The sequence below is a fragment of the Stigmatopora argus genome, chromosome 23, assembly GCF_051989625.1.
Source record: "Stigmatopora argus isolate UIUO_Sarg chromosome 23, RoL_Sarg_1.0, whole genome shotgun sequence".
In the NCBI taxonomy this organism is placed as follows: Eukaryota; Metazoa; Chordata; class Actinopteri; order Syngnathiformes; family Syngnathidae; genus Stigmatopora; species Stigmatopora argus.
Window position 1 is genome coordinate 7505067 of NC_135409.1, and position 14547 is coordinate 7519613.

At 42.2% G+C, this 14547-nt stretch overlaps 2 protein-coding genes across 4 annotated transcripts; both read left to right on the forward strand.

The window, feature by feature from the left end:
- Positions 1 to 254: 254 nt before the first annotated feature.
- prdm4 (PR domain containing 4) lies at positions 255 to 7142 on the forward strand. 3 transcript variants are annotated; one of them, XM_077594418.1, is made up of 11 exons: positions 255 to 1158; positions 1490 to 1645; positions 1723 to 1911; positions 2013 to 2654; positions 3149 to 3298; positions 3470 to 3588; positions 3657 to 3742; positions 4354 to 4481; positions 5556 to 6035; positions 6102 to 6270; positions 6559 to 7142. In XM_077594418.1, exons 2-11 carry the CDS (start codon positions 1531 to 1533, stop codon positions 6902 to 6904), a joined length of 2424 nt encoding a protein of 807 aa, XP_077450544.1. In that variant the 5' UTR covers positions 255 to 1158; positions 1490 to 1530; the 3' UTR covers positions 6905 to 7142. The 3 variants fall into 3 exon arrangements, with proteins under 3 accessions (XP_077450544.1, XP_077450545.1, XP_077450546.1); XM_077594419.1 differs by having other exon boundaries at positions 255 to 1142; XM_077594420.1 differs by lacking the exon at positions 255 to 1158 and adding an exon at positions 1171 to 1403.
- A 106-nt stretch (positions 7143 to 7248) lies between these two features.
- tmem209 (transmembrane protein 209) lies at positions 7249 to 14502 on the forward strand. Its single transcript, XM_077594427.1, has 15 exons — positions 7249 to 7365; positions 7554 to 7727; positions 7800 to 7858; positions 7918 to 8049; positions 8601 to 8824; positions 9867 to 10062; positions 10723 to 10898; positions 10976 to 11047; positions 11117 to 11213; positions 12202 to 12327; positions 12404 to 12501; positions 12581 to 12695; positions 12762 to 12859; positions 14111 to 14184; positions 14264 to 14502. The coding sequence occupies exons 2-15, from the start codon at positions 7588 to 7590 to the stop codon at positions 14316 to 14318; spliced, it is 1662 nt and encodes a 553-aa protein (XP_077450553.1). The 5' UTR covers positions 7249 to 7365; positions 7554 to 7587; the 3' UTR covers positions 14319 to 14502.
- The last annotated feature ends 45 nt before the right edge of the window (positions 14503 to 14547 follow it).

Sequence of the window (14547 nt, forward strand, 5' to 3'; positions counted from 1 at the left end):
AGGGGAGCAGAGAGAAATGGACAGAGAGTTACTTTGCGTAAGGTTTTATTAGAACAAGATTGCGTGACATACAAAGTCTTTATGACAATTTCAAATATTTCTATGGAAATCCTTGCTAGTAAAAACTACTTATTGTCAGCTTCCAGCGACCCTCGAATGTTTAAACCCAAAAGACCCTGCAGATGTTTGATGTATTGGATAGCGGCCCGTAGCGTTTCTACTTTGCTCAGCCTTTTGTCGTCAAACTCCACGGGCAGGCGCTCCCGGAGGCGGGCGTAACCCTCGTTGACACACCTGACCCGGTGACGCTCCCTCTCGTTTCTCTTGCGGATGAACGCGGGTTCCGGCGAGTATTCACACGGGTAGAAGCGTAGCCCTCCTTGCCGTAACTTGCGGTGGGCCCGCTCCATGAAAACTGGTTCCAGGTGGAAGGACGGCAGGGTCAAGTGGTGTTGCGCCATGGAGAAGCAGTGCAGCGCCAGTGGAGGAATATATGGAAGATGCTCCACGGCATCATAAGAAGACATTTTTTTCCACCTCCTGAAAATCAATGCCGCTAGTTTATATACATTTATATTAAAAGGAAAGAAAAACGTCAAAGATCAACATTAGCACGACACAGATGGAAAACAAGTACATATTTACCCTTTTGGTGCCTCTTTCAGCTCATCCCAAGTTTCTTTTAACATGCAACGGTGCCTTCTCATAGAAGATTGGAGTTTGTATGACAGGTTGTTACAGTATTTTGCAGCCTTTTGATGCTACACTGAGCAGTGGGTGTGATCTGGGAAGAAGATCTGGAACTGAGATAAGGCCACCCCACCTCTTAGAACCAACTACGTGGTTCTCTAACCCTTTCTCTACACTGTTAGAATTATTTTTAAGAGCAAAGGACATTTACAGCATCTTTGATATTAATGAAAAAGCAATTTGTTTGCAAATGGGTAGGAAAATTGCGCAATCTATACCGATTTCAGAATACTCTCCGTTGACTATAACGCAATTTGGCTTGAAATTTTCTGTCCTAAAATGGCAATCAAGAGAGGATGCTGTTCTCCGTTGATTGACAGCACGCATAAGACTAACTTCACTACGCATGCGCAGTAGAAGAGTTCGCTGCTATGGCCCCCTTCAGGCGGAAGGTATTGTTTACCGCTGGTATGTTTTATATTTACGTTGTTTTCTAACGCGGTTTTATTTGTTTAACTTCAGGACTCGCATGCATTTGGTATTTGTGTTACTTAAATGCTCATTATTTGAACCGTAACAACTGACACGGAGTACTTTTGGGGGCGTTAATCGAGAGCTATGCTAACGCTGTTGTCATAAACAAACACCGAGTTTGCTACGTCGAGTAAAGTGGTCATAATAAATGGTCGTTTTTGCCTTCTAGGTTCGATTATGTAAGTGTACTCTTGTCGGGTTTATCGATTAACACAAGCTGTTGATTTCAAGTAAGATATTGTCGTTCATCAGTGGCTGTTTTTAGGTGATAAAGGCATCGATTTGACTTATTGGTGACACTCAAGCATGAATGACATGAACCTGAGTCCAGTAGGCATGGACCAACTGAGTGTTCCTTCAGTGAGTGCGAGCCACTTGGGTCTGGCTACCTCACCTCCACATAATACCATCCCCACCCCAGGTACAGGAGGATAACATAAACCCTATTTGTGACGTCTGAAGGTGTTTTTCCCAACTTCTCGGTGTCTTTTCTTGCAGGCATGCCGGTGGCCATCCCTAGCCTGGGTCCTTCTTTGGGCTCCCTTCCCTCCGCGCTGTCACTCATGCTGCCCATGGGCCCATTGGGGGATAGGGGAGTCATGTGCGGTCTGCCGGATAGGAATTATTCCCTGCCACCCCCTCCGTACCCCCACCTGGAGAGCAGCTACTTCAGACATATTTTACCTGGTAAGCCATTTTGTGCCGAGGAGCTGTTCTGGGAAATTGGTCAAGCGAATGAATCGACGTTTTCTGTAGGGTCCTTGATGATGTTTCATCTCTCGCTTTAGGTATTTTATCCTATTTGGCAGACCGTCCGCCACCTCAGTACATCCATCCCAGCAGTCTGAACATGGACGGGACCCTCACCGTGCCCGGCAACAACCCATCGGGTTTGGACCCTTACAGTGGAGCGGGTGGCCCGCTGGAGCAGGGCCTGGTGCCCATGGACTCCAGACAAGTCAACGCCCAAGGAGACCTCCACCCGAGCGCCAGCCACGACTTGGACTCGGCCGGTTTAGCCATGGAGTCCCGTGACGGCAGCCCCATGTCCCCGGACCGGATGAGAGAGGAGCTGGCTTCCATGGACGGAGTCGGGGTGGTCCCGGTCTCGGACGGCGGTGGGGTAGACTCCTCGGTCATGCCTCTCCACGGACCCCCTGTGCTTGAGCTCGGGGACCAGCTCCACCAGAACGGAGAGCTGAATTCCGCCGTGGTGAGCGTGGTGCTAACGGGCTCCATGAGCCAGGCTCAGCTGGGGCCCGTGTCCCTCCATGCTCACTCCGCCATAGGCTTGGACTCGGTCAACGTCTCCCCCATCACCGCTGAGGTTTCGCTGGGCCCGGAAAACAACCTGGTGCTCGTCAATTCCGGCTTGCAACTGGACAATTCCAACCCCGACAAGGAGAGCATGGTTTCTGCTTACACTATTTGTAAGTGCATTTTATTTTGTTTACTACCGTATTTTCACGACTATATGGCGCATCGTATTTTTAGCCGCAGTGTCAGTAACGAGTGCTATTTCTGTATTTTAAACACACAAAGGACGCACTGTTTTTTAGACGCATATATTATATATTATATATGAATATTTTCCAACGGTGCGTTCCATGCTTCGTCAAGCTGTATTGATGTCGATGTATATAGGCCACAATCCATTGGGTGTATTGACAAAAGAACTACATATCCCAGCAGTTACTGCGCAGTACTTTAATAGTAGAGTCGGTGTACCCTATCAACTGATTCATTTTATTTTATCATGATAACAATTTTAGTATTGGTCCATATATAAAGCGCACTGGATTATAAGGCGCCCTGTCTATTTTGGAGAAAATTTAAGACTTTTATGTGCGCCTTATAGTCGTGAAAATACGGTAATTCATAAGAAATTGTAAATGGATGAAATCATCGGATCACATCCGCACAGGGTGCACTCTATGCGAGCGCTCGTATACCTCCAACTGCCCCGAGCACGGCCCGGTCACGTTCGTCCCGGACGCGCCCATCCAAAGCCGGGCTCGCCTCTCCATCCCGCGGCCGCTTTGCCTTCGCGTTTCCGTGGCCGACGAACCGCTGGGTAAGACAACTGACCGGACGCCAGCGGACATACATGTACTGTGTAACGTGTACTAAGGGCTTTATTAAAACAGCTCAACAAACATCCCACAAGACTGATCACAATCCCTTCATTCTTGGGTTATCCCAAACATGAACGCATACGGAACCCTTTTTTTGCTTTTTGCGTCAGGTGTCTTTGCACGCGATATCATCCCGGCGCGGACCTGCTTCGGCCCGATGGTTGGCCAGCACTGTAGCAATGTGGATCTCTCTGATTGGCCGGAAAAGGACACACCCCAGATTTGGAAGGTTCGGCTCCTCTCCGACGATACGCAAGCGTTCCAAATGAACACGTCTTTTGATTTATTCCATAACAGATGTACCACAACAACGTGCTGGAGTTCTACATTGTCACCACGGATGAGAACGAATGCAACTGGATGATGTTTGTACACAAGGCAAGGTATAGATATGTGTTTTATGGTCATTTTACCATCTAAAGCAAGGGTGTCAGACTCGGGTTGGTTCGCGGGCCGCATTAACGTCAACTCGATTTGATGTGGGCCGGACCATTTTAGATATAATATTTAGATTTTTTTTTTAATAAATGGATTAAAAGAAGTGGAACAAAAGCCCTAACTATTCAATTTTTTAATAGATCTAGACCAATGTTTATTTGAGCTTTTTTTTTCTTAGTAATGGCAAATCTCTTTTAATGATTATGTTCCATATTATAGTGGAAAACAAAATATTTTTATATATTTTTAGATTTTACGAAATGATTTTTGAACTAAAAACACAGAAAAAATGATTAAAAAAATGACAATTATTGATTTAAAAAGGGGAAAATCAGGAAATATAATATACATCTATAATCTTCATTTTAATTTGATCCTAAAACAGAAAGTCGGCACTCCTGATTTACTTTCTCGGGCCACACAAGATGATGTGGCGGGCCAGATTTGGCCCCCGGGCTGCCACTTTGACACCCGTGATCTAAAGCATCAGGCGGTATTTGAATACTATACGAATGCTGGCGCATATCTTTCTTTTTGTGTTGTTTTGGGCTTATAGGAGCCACGGGGAACAGAATTTGGTGGCATATTCTGCCAATGGTAAACTCTTCTTCTGCACCACCATGGAGATCCACCCCGATGAGGAGCTGCGCTTCTATTACAGCCGAGACTACTGCAGACTCATGGGTAATGATGCAGAACGCTGTCTTATATATTCCAATGAATGAATAAGAAAATGCAACTCAACATTTTTGAAATCCTATTTTTATTCAACATCTGAATAGTAAATCTTCTCTTATTTACCGTATTTTCACGACTATAAGGCACACTTAAATGTCTTGTGCTTTATATATGGAAAAAAAAGTGTCATTCATTGAGGGTGCGCCTTATAATGCGGTGCGCCTTGTAGTCGTGAAAATACGGTATTTCAATCAATGAAATGAAAACAAAAACAAAATACAACCCCCTCCCACACCACCTTAAATATGTGATATTTTTTTGGGTCCAAAAAAATGATACACTTACAAAGTCCCTTTTTTTGAAGATTTTTTTCCAATCAAATAAAAACAAATAATTGGCTTGGATAACTTTCTTCATCCTGTATTCGGGAAATTTAGTTGTCACAGTAGCAATAGGGTGAGAATGCAGATATAGGAAAGGCATTTTAGACAAAAATAGATAGGTAATAAGTAAGGTAATAAATAAATAAATACATGAATAAATATATAAATAAATAAGCGTGTTGCTGAAATATATATATATTATGTATATATATATAGAATATATATATGTATATAATATATATACACACACATATATGTATATGTGTATGTATGTGTATATATATATACATACATACATATATGTATATATGTGTGTGTATATATATATATACACATATATATATATATATATATATATATATATATATATATATATATATATATATATATATATATATGTATATATATATATCTAAATATATATGTGTATATATACACATATATAAACATATATATACATACATACACATGTACATATATACATATGGTAGGTCTTAACACTCAGCCATTTGTTTTGTTAAAGAGCCTGACAATACAATGTATTGCTTCAGTTATTGAAGACAAAATCTAATGTCAATAAAATGTCAACCTTAATTCTGAGAACAATTATAACAACCATTTGTAGGTTTAAAAACAATAAACGGTAACTATTCTCAGCAATACTTCAAATTCCATCCGTATATTTTTGCGTGTCCAGGTCTTCCTCCGTTACCTGAAGCTCAACTCTGCCAGTGTGGCAAAGACTGCTCCTCTTTTCCGGACCTCAAGTCCCACATGAGCACCCACGACCACAGCCCGCCACGGGGTGACCACCCTCTCCAGCCAGAGCAGCAACACCCTAAGCAGCGGCAGGAGGAGCCACGGACCGAGGAAAAACTCCCCGACGGGGACTCCGGCTCGTCTTCCTCCCCTTGGCCGCAATCGGCGGCACAAAGCAACGGCGACCATCTCGACCCCAGCCGGACTTCCATCTCCGCCACGTCCAGAGGCAACTCCAAAGGAAACCCGCGGGAGAAGAAGTTCAAGTGCAGCATGTGCTCGCGAGCCTTCATCACGTCCACCAAGCTCAACGTGCACTTCATGGGACACGTGGGGATGAAACCGCACAAGTGCGAATACTGCAGTAAGGCTTTTAGCGATCCCAGCAATCTCAGGATGCACTTGAAAATTCACACAGGTACGGACAACTGGTCTTTAATCCTCCCAAGAAATGCGTGACTGGTTTTAGCGGCCGCTCTTTCAGGTCAGAAGAATTACCGCTGCAGCGTTTGCGAGAAGTCCTTCACGCAGAAATCTCACGTGGCGTCGCACATGCTCATACACACCGGCGCCGAGAAACTCAAGTGCGATCTGTGCGAGCGGACCTTCATCCGGAAGCACGACCTCAACCAGCACATGTTCTCGCACACGCAGTACGTACCGCAAATAGTCCTATATGAATCATTTACTCATAATAGTCAATCTGGAAAGTGGCTGGGTATTACTTTACAGTGGTACCTCGAGATACGAGCTTAATTCGTTCCGGGACTGAGCTCGTATGTCGATTTTCTCGTAACTCAAACGAGCGTTTCCCATAGAAATGAACTAAAAACAAATTAATTAGTTCTAACCCTCTGAAAAAACAACCAAAACAGGATATTGGATTGGAAAAAATGTTTGATTTGTTTGATGTGCTTTTTGACTTTTCATGTACTTTGCAGCGAGCGTCGAATTCAATGCCCCAAGTGTAACAAGCACTTCTTGAAAAGCAACCACCTCAAGAAGCATATGAACTCCCACGAGGGCCGCCGGGACTTTGTGTGCGAGAAGTGTCACAAGGCCTTCCTCACCAAGTACCACCTCACGCGTCACCTCAAGATATGCAAGGGCCCCAAAGCCGAACGTTCCTCCCGGAAGGAGCGACGCGTGGATGAGGAAGACGATGACGACGAAGAGGAAGAAGAAGAAGCCGAGGACAATGGGAGAAGAAGAATGTCACGTATAGACTTGGGCAGGAGGGAAGACGTTGGAGAATATAACTCTGAAAAGTCCCTTTCGCCTCATTGACTATACTCTCTCTACTTTTGTTTATTTATTCACTGCCATGCATAACAGTCTTGTATACCTCTGTTTTCAAACATTTCTTGACCAAATGTTCTTTTATTTAACTCCCAAACATATCAGTGCTGCTAAAAAAAATCATAGTTTGGACTTTTTTTTAACTTTTGCTTTTCCTTGAGATGTGTTGTCACGATTACAAAGTGATTCATTGTTTATACGTTAACTTTTAAAGTGAAAACTTTAATTGTGTGGGTTTCCTAGAACATCAAAACAAGTTATAATGACATTTGGATATTTATCAATTTTATTTATATTAGCTTTTACGAAAAGCGCTATTATTGGCTACTCAAAAATAAAACCACAAGCGAAGAAGAGTAACATCCGGGTTAATCCGGAAGTAAATCCTGCTTTACGGTACAATACAAGAGTGCATCAAGTGTGCTATGAATGGTATAAAGCGTCGTAAGGTATTTTGCATAGTTTTTCTATTAAACATATATATAAAAATATCACTTAAATATATTTAATGTTAAATTAAATGATTACATTCTCTGTGCCACCGTGCTAACTTTAGCCAAATTCGCATTGTAGCTAGCTAACACCAGTAGTCTACACGAGTCCTGTTATATGACTATATTTTTTCCCCATGCAATAGCTCTCCAGCCCTTTAAAGCCTTAATTCCATAAACATGTTTACCCCACCGAAAGAAGGCTTGCCCAGCATGATCGATAATGCGCTCCGGATGAGAAGGGAAGAACAAGCTCGTCAGGTGGTCCTTGCCTGGGCCGTTCTAAACGTGACCCTGGCCGGCATGATTTACACTGAAATGTACGTTTTTAGAGAGAGAATATTGTTCATTTAACTCTTGCAACAAATTTTTAACACTGACTTTCAATTTAGGTCTGGAAAATTGTTAAGCCGATACTACAACATCACCTACTGGCCCATTTGGTACATTGGTGAGTCCCTTTTTTTAATCTCTACATCCCGACATTAAACTCAATTTCTCTCCTCACAGAACTGGCACTAGCCTCCCTTTTTAGCCTCAATGCTCTTTTCGATTTCTGGAAATATTTCAAGTACACAATGGCACCGTCCACCATCGCCTTAACCCCGCAACAACATCGACTTCTTGGCTTGGGAAACACAAGTGAGTCGTCTACAAACGGATCTCTGACTAGTAGGGTTATAACTTCATACCTGTCAACCTCAGCCAAGTTCTCCTCTTATTAATGATTGCAATTCCCTCTTATAAAGCGATTTTAAAAAAAGTGCGAATGCAACGAGGCACACACATAGGGCACACTCAAAAGTCAAACATTTTCTCCAAAGTGGACGGGGTTCCCAATCAGTATGCATTAAATTCAAGATTCTTTAGATGTCACCTACCACCAACCAGAAAAAGTAGTTAAAAAGGTGAATATCAGGGCTGCTTGCTGTAGTTGTGAGAGATGGTGTACCCTATCGACTGATTTATTTTATTTTATCATGATAACAATTTTAGTATTGGTCCATATATAAAGCACACTGGATTATAAGGCGCCCTGTCTATTTTGGAGAAAATGTAAGACTTTTATGTGCGCCTTATAGTCGTGAAAATACAGTATTAAAAAAAGTTATCCGAACATGACACAGCACTTTAATTTTGGAAAACAAGTTTAAAAAGACTAGTTATAACACTATTTACTGTCTGTCATTCAGGAATTCAAGCGTCTCCTCCGCAGAAGCCAGAAAAGAGAGAGAGCCCTGTTCCGGCCGAGTTATCGCTCATGCAGGGCCAGACGGTTCTGAGTTTCAGCCCGTCTCGTTCTCCGTCCGCCAGTCCAAAGTTCTCCCCGAGTTGCGTGACGGGCTACAGCCCGTCGCTTAGTAATGCAACCACTCCAAATAGTTCGCCTTATTCTCCCTCGCTGGCGTTTGGCAAGGTATGTCCTGAATCAGTGTTTCTGTGTTTAACAAATAATCTTACTTATACTATGTCATGTCTTAATGTGGAGTTATTGAGCAGCCATTTTGCCTGACTGAAATGTGATGCTTTGGGCTTATTTTTTTTGGGAGTACATATAGGTCGCACTTTTTTCATAGCTTGACTGGGCCTGCGACTTCTGTAATCATTTTTTTCTCTCTAACTACAGCTCTTTTGTTATTTTTTTTAGCTGTACAGTGGTACCTCGAGATACAAGCTTAATTCATTCACTGAGCTCGTATGTTGATTTTCTTGTAACTCAAACCAACGCTTCCCATAGAAATGAACTAAAAACAAATTAATTTGTTCCAACCCTCTGAAAAAACACCCAAAACAGGATATTGGATTGGAAAGACATTTTTATTTGTTCTAATTCGCCAGCTCTTAACAAAGTAACACATAACAAGTGGTTTAATATTACTAAAATGTGTTTAATAGTACTAAAATTATACGGATTTCGAAGGTGGAGGGGGGATTTTTGCACGGCAACACGCTCGTAACATAACAAACAAATTTAAATGACCTTGGATTACGATGCAGACACACTCAAAACAAGTTTAATCGAACCTAACACTAAACTTAATTCTAATTTAGTTTGACATTTTGATACCTTTCTTCCCCCGGGTTGGCTCTTGATGCCCCGCCTCCACACTGACTTTCAGCCAATATCGATGGTTGTTTGAGTTTGTATTCCCTTCAAAATATTCCCAAAATGATGCACACAAATGTCCTCACAATAGCATAACGCACGACCACTTGCTAACAAGAAGTACTATAAACGCCATCCGCACTGACTAACGGGGAAAAAAACACTGAAAAAATGCAATGCTCCGCCCAGTGCTCGCAGAGACATTACAAAGAGGGAGTTGCGGGGAGAGAGACAGTGTACTCCTCTCCAAAACAGTTATATTAACTATAGCTTGTTGTTGTCCAGTTTTATTTTTGTTACTTTACTTTTGTTTCTGATAAAATGAAAAATTGTCCCTCCTTTTTTTTCCCAGGTGTTGAGCTACAACCAATCCCCTGGCTCCTCGCCTTATGCAAGCAGCACAGAAAGCTCCATGTTGAGATCTCGGTACCGCACGTCGCCCTCTATGTTCAGCTCGCCCGGAAGTGAGGAAGATTACATCTATGATTTGAAAAGCCTCGAGCGGTTCCTGCACACAGAGGAGGAGAAGTGTCACCGAAGTCAGCTCGGTAGGATAATGAAATCTCACGTGTTTAAGTGGTGAGATTATCAGTCGAGGCAACGGTTTGTCCGTGACCGGACGATTCGCCAAAAAACGTTTGGCCGACGGACAGTCGGCGAGACGTCTTTCGCGCGAATCGTCCGAGTACCCGGTTTGTCAATAGCAGACGTCCAATCCGGTTGACGTGGGAGTTTTGGCAGCGAATGAACGACCGTTCAAACGGATTGGTCGTCTGGCGCCCTCAAAGGCAGCCAATGAGTTTAGTGTTTAGTATTACATTCAAGTGATGATGCACTCATTTAATATTTAAAAACAAATATATATTTTCTGGAATGTACAGCATCGGTGGAACATTCAAAATAACAAAACCTATATATTTTTTTGAGCGGTTTTACCATTTTTGACAAAAGGCCAGTTATGCTATGAATTCAAGCTAATAAAAACTCAGACTAACCAGAGGAGAAATTCATTTTCTGACATGTGACCTTTGACCTTTTACCCCTAAATTTGCTTCCTTCATTTATTTTCTATTTTTTGGCAAGTTCGCTTGAACACCAACACACAGATGAAGTTTGACCCTGTGACCTCTGAACGCATGACTCCAAAATATATTATTTTAGGATTTTTAAACCCCAATATTAATCAAGGTTTAACTTCTCCCCACTAGGGAGTCCAGAATCTATCTCCCCAAATCACAGCCCAACATTTTGGAACTACAACCGCTCGGTGGGCGACCACGCTCAGAGTCTGCGGAAGTACCTCTACCAGACCGCCTGTCGCTCGCAGGCGCCGTCCGCCCACAAAGACGAAGCGGACCCGGGTTCCAAACAGGCCGCCGACGAAGTTGGTCCTTTATGATCCTTTTACCCCGTATGTGACGGTACTATTTGAAATGAAGCATGTCCATTGACTTGATACAGGTGTGGGGGAGGATCACGACCAGCCGCCCCATCGCCGACCGCATCGACGGTTGGACGGCCAAGCTTCGGATTGTAAGGACTTGCATCTATTTTGAGCTCACTTGAATGGTGGTTCTTAAAGTCCATCGCTTTCATTCACAGTGGATCAATGACACCATCATGGTTCCCTTGGTCAAGGAAATGGATTTAATCAACACCCAACTCCGAAGAATGGGCTGTCCCGAGCTCCAAATTGGAGGTAAACGTGCTTTTAAAAATAAAATCATCCAGTCAAAATACAGTGGTACCCCGACATACGAGCAATTTGAGATACGAGTCAAATTTCGGGAAAATATTTATGTTGAGATACGAGACAAATTTTGATATACGAGCAGACAGCGGACGCAAGATGCTGCTCGTAAGAACATCATGGCCACTGTCTCTCTCCCCGCAACTCCCTCGTGTAATGTCTCTGGTTGCAACTCCCTCTTTGTAATGTCTCTGCAAGCACTGGGCGGAGCGTTGCATTTTTTCAGTGTTTTTTTTCCCCGCTGGTCAGTGGGAATGGCGTATATACTACTTCTCGTTGGCAAGTGGTCGTGCGTTATCCTATTGTGAGGATATTTGTGTGCATCATTTTGGGAATATTTTGAAGGGAATACAAACTCAAACAACCCTCGATATTGACTGAAAGTCAGTGTGGAGGCGGGGCAAATAGTGCCAAGCCTGGAGAAGAAAGGTATAAAAATGTCAAACAAAATTAGAATTAAGTTTAGTGTTAGGTTCGATTAAACTTTTTTTGAGTGTGTCTGCATCGTAATCCAAGTTCATTTCAAATTGTTTATGTTATGTTACGATAGCGTTGCCGTGCAACCCCCTCCCCCTCCCCCCTCTCTGTCCGTCTCTCTCTCCCCCCTTCGAAATCCGTATAGTTTTAGTACTATTAAACACATTTTAGTAATATTAAACCACCAGTTATTTGATACTTTGTTAATAGATGGCGAATTAGAACAAATAAAAATGTTTTTCCAATCCAATATCCTGTTTTTGGTGTTTTTTCAGAGGGTTGGAACGAATTCATTTGTTTTTAGTTCATTTCAATGGGAAACGTTCGTTTGAGTGACCAGAAAATCGACATACGAGCTCAGTCCCGGAACGAATTAAGCTCGTATCTCGAGTTACCACTGTAAAATCATCCAGTCAAAATAGCCATCCAGTCAACTGAATCTCCTTTTTCCTTCCATTAGAGGCCAGCATTAGCAGCCTGAAGCAAGCCGCCGTGATGAAAGCATCATCCATCCCTACAATGAACGCCATTGTCCAATACTTAGACATCACTCCCAATCAGGAATATCTAGTCGATCGCATAAAAGGTTGGTGTGAAAGGAAAAAAAAGCCGACGAATACCGGGAGTCGAACTCCCGATCACTTCTTCTTTGGAATTGGCAGAACTCGCACACAGCGGCTGCATGAGCTCGTTTCGCTGGAACCGCGGCGGTGATCTGAAAACCCGCAAGTGGGACACTGATCTTCCCACAGATTGTGCCGTAAGTACCAAATCATAACAGTGATGTTTAGGGGATGTCACCATGGACAATTTAAAAATAAATGTCTTTTTTGGTCCAGGTCCTCATGCACATTTTTTGCACCTACCTCGACTCCAGGCTCCCACCGCACCCCAAATATCCTGACGGAAAGACGTTCACCTCGCAGCACTTTAGCCACATCCCCGATAAACCCGGTCAGTCTAGTCGAGCCAAATTGAGGTGTAGCCCGAAGCTATATGTAGTATTTGATTTGATTCCAGATGTGAGCAAGGAGAACCTCTTCTGCGTCCACCAGAATAGCACCACGCCGCCACAATACCAACTCATCTATCAAGGGGACATCTTCAGTCTACCCAAGGTGAATAGCAGCATGTTATTAGGCCTTTTTGTCACCCAAATTTTGACAACAATTGAAATATTTTTTTACACAATTTAAACGGTTCATTCCCCAAAATGTTCCACCTATTCACGCAACACAAGGTTGTATTTTGTTATTAGTTCACAGTACAAAAAGGTATACAGTGGTACCTCGAGATACGAGCTTAATTCGTTCCGGGACTGAGCTCGTATGTCGATATTCTCGTCACGTGAATGAACGTTTCCCATTGAAATGAACTAAAAAATAATAATTTGTTCCAACCCTCTGAAAAAACACCAAAAACAGGATATTGGATTGGAAAAAATGTTTTATTTGTTCTAATTCGCCATCCATTAACAAAGTATCAAATAACTAGTGGTTTAATAGTATACTGAAATGTGTTTAATAGAACTAAAATTTGATGGATTTCGCAGAGGGTAGAGAGAGAGAGGGGGGCAGTGGTAGACTTTTTGCATGGCAACGCACTCGTACCATAACATAAACAAATTTAAATGAACTAGGATTACGATGCATACACAGTCAAAAATAAGTTTCATCTAACCTTACACTAAACTTAATTCTAATTTTGTTAGACATTTTGTTACCGTTCTTCTCCCGGCTTGGCTCTATTTGCCCCGCCTCCACCCTGACTTTCAGATGGAACCTATCAAGGGTTGTTTGCTTTTGTCTTCCCTTCAAAATATTCCGAAAATGATGCACACAAATGTCCTCCCAATAGGATAACGCACGACCACTTGCCAACGAGTAGTATATATAACTCTCCTATTAACGATCGCCTCGCCATTCGCACTGACTAACGGGGAAAAAACACTGAAAAAATGCAACGCTCCGCCCAGTGCTCGCAGAGACATTACAAAGAGAGAGAGAGACAGTGGCCATGATGTTCTTATGAGCAGCCTCTCGCGTCTGCTGTTTGCTCGTATATCAAAATTTGTGTCGTATCTCAAGATAAATATTTGCCCGAAAATTTACTCGTATCTCAAATTGCTCGTATGTCGGGGCACTCGTATGTCGAGGCACCACTGTATTTTTTAACAACAAAAAACACTCAAACCCACAAATGATCTGGACGAGTGGTCATTATTTTTTTTACCTAAACCAATATAAAATCAACAGAAAATGACTTGGAAATGCAGAAAAATATACAAGAAACGACATAAAATCTGTTTCATTTTCGTGCCCATTTTGTTGTTGTTATTTTATTTATTTAAATAAAGTTTTCTGTTACAGGGAAGGAACAACTTGTTCCACACGATCCTTATGTTTTTATATGTCATTAAAATTAAAGAGTCAGGAATGCTGGGGTGAGTTTATATATTTATTTTTAACATGTTTTACTGTCAGTCAGTTCAAATCTTGAATTGTTAACGTGTTCTCTCCTAGACGAGTAAACTTCGGACTCTCCGGTGTCAACATCTTGTGGATATTTGACGACTAATGTTCACCTGCGACAACGTGGAAATCATTCGGTGCTCCATTTTTTTTGGGGTGGGAGATTGACACAATGCAAAAGAGAAGTATTACTATTTGAAAGGTGTTTCATACAATGATGTTAATAATTGATACGCACTAGTATTTTCTATAAAAAAATAAATACAAGTTAGAAAGTGATCAATTTGGAACCTTGTTTGGTTGTCAACTTCTTAAAAAATATTTTTATAACGAAC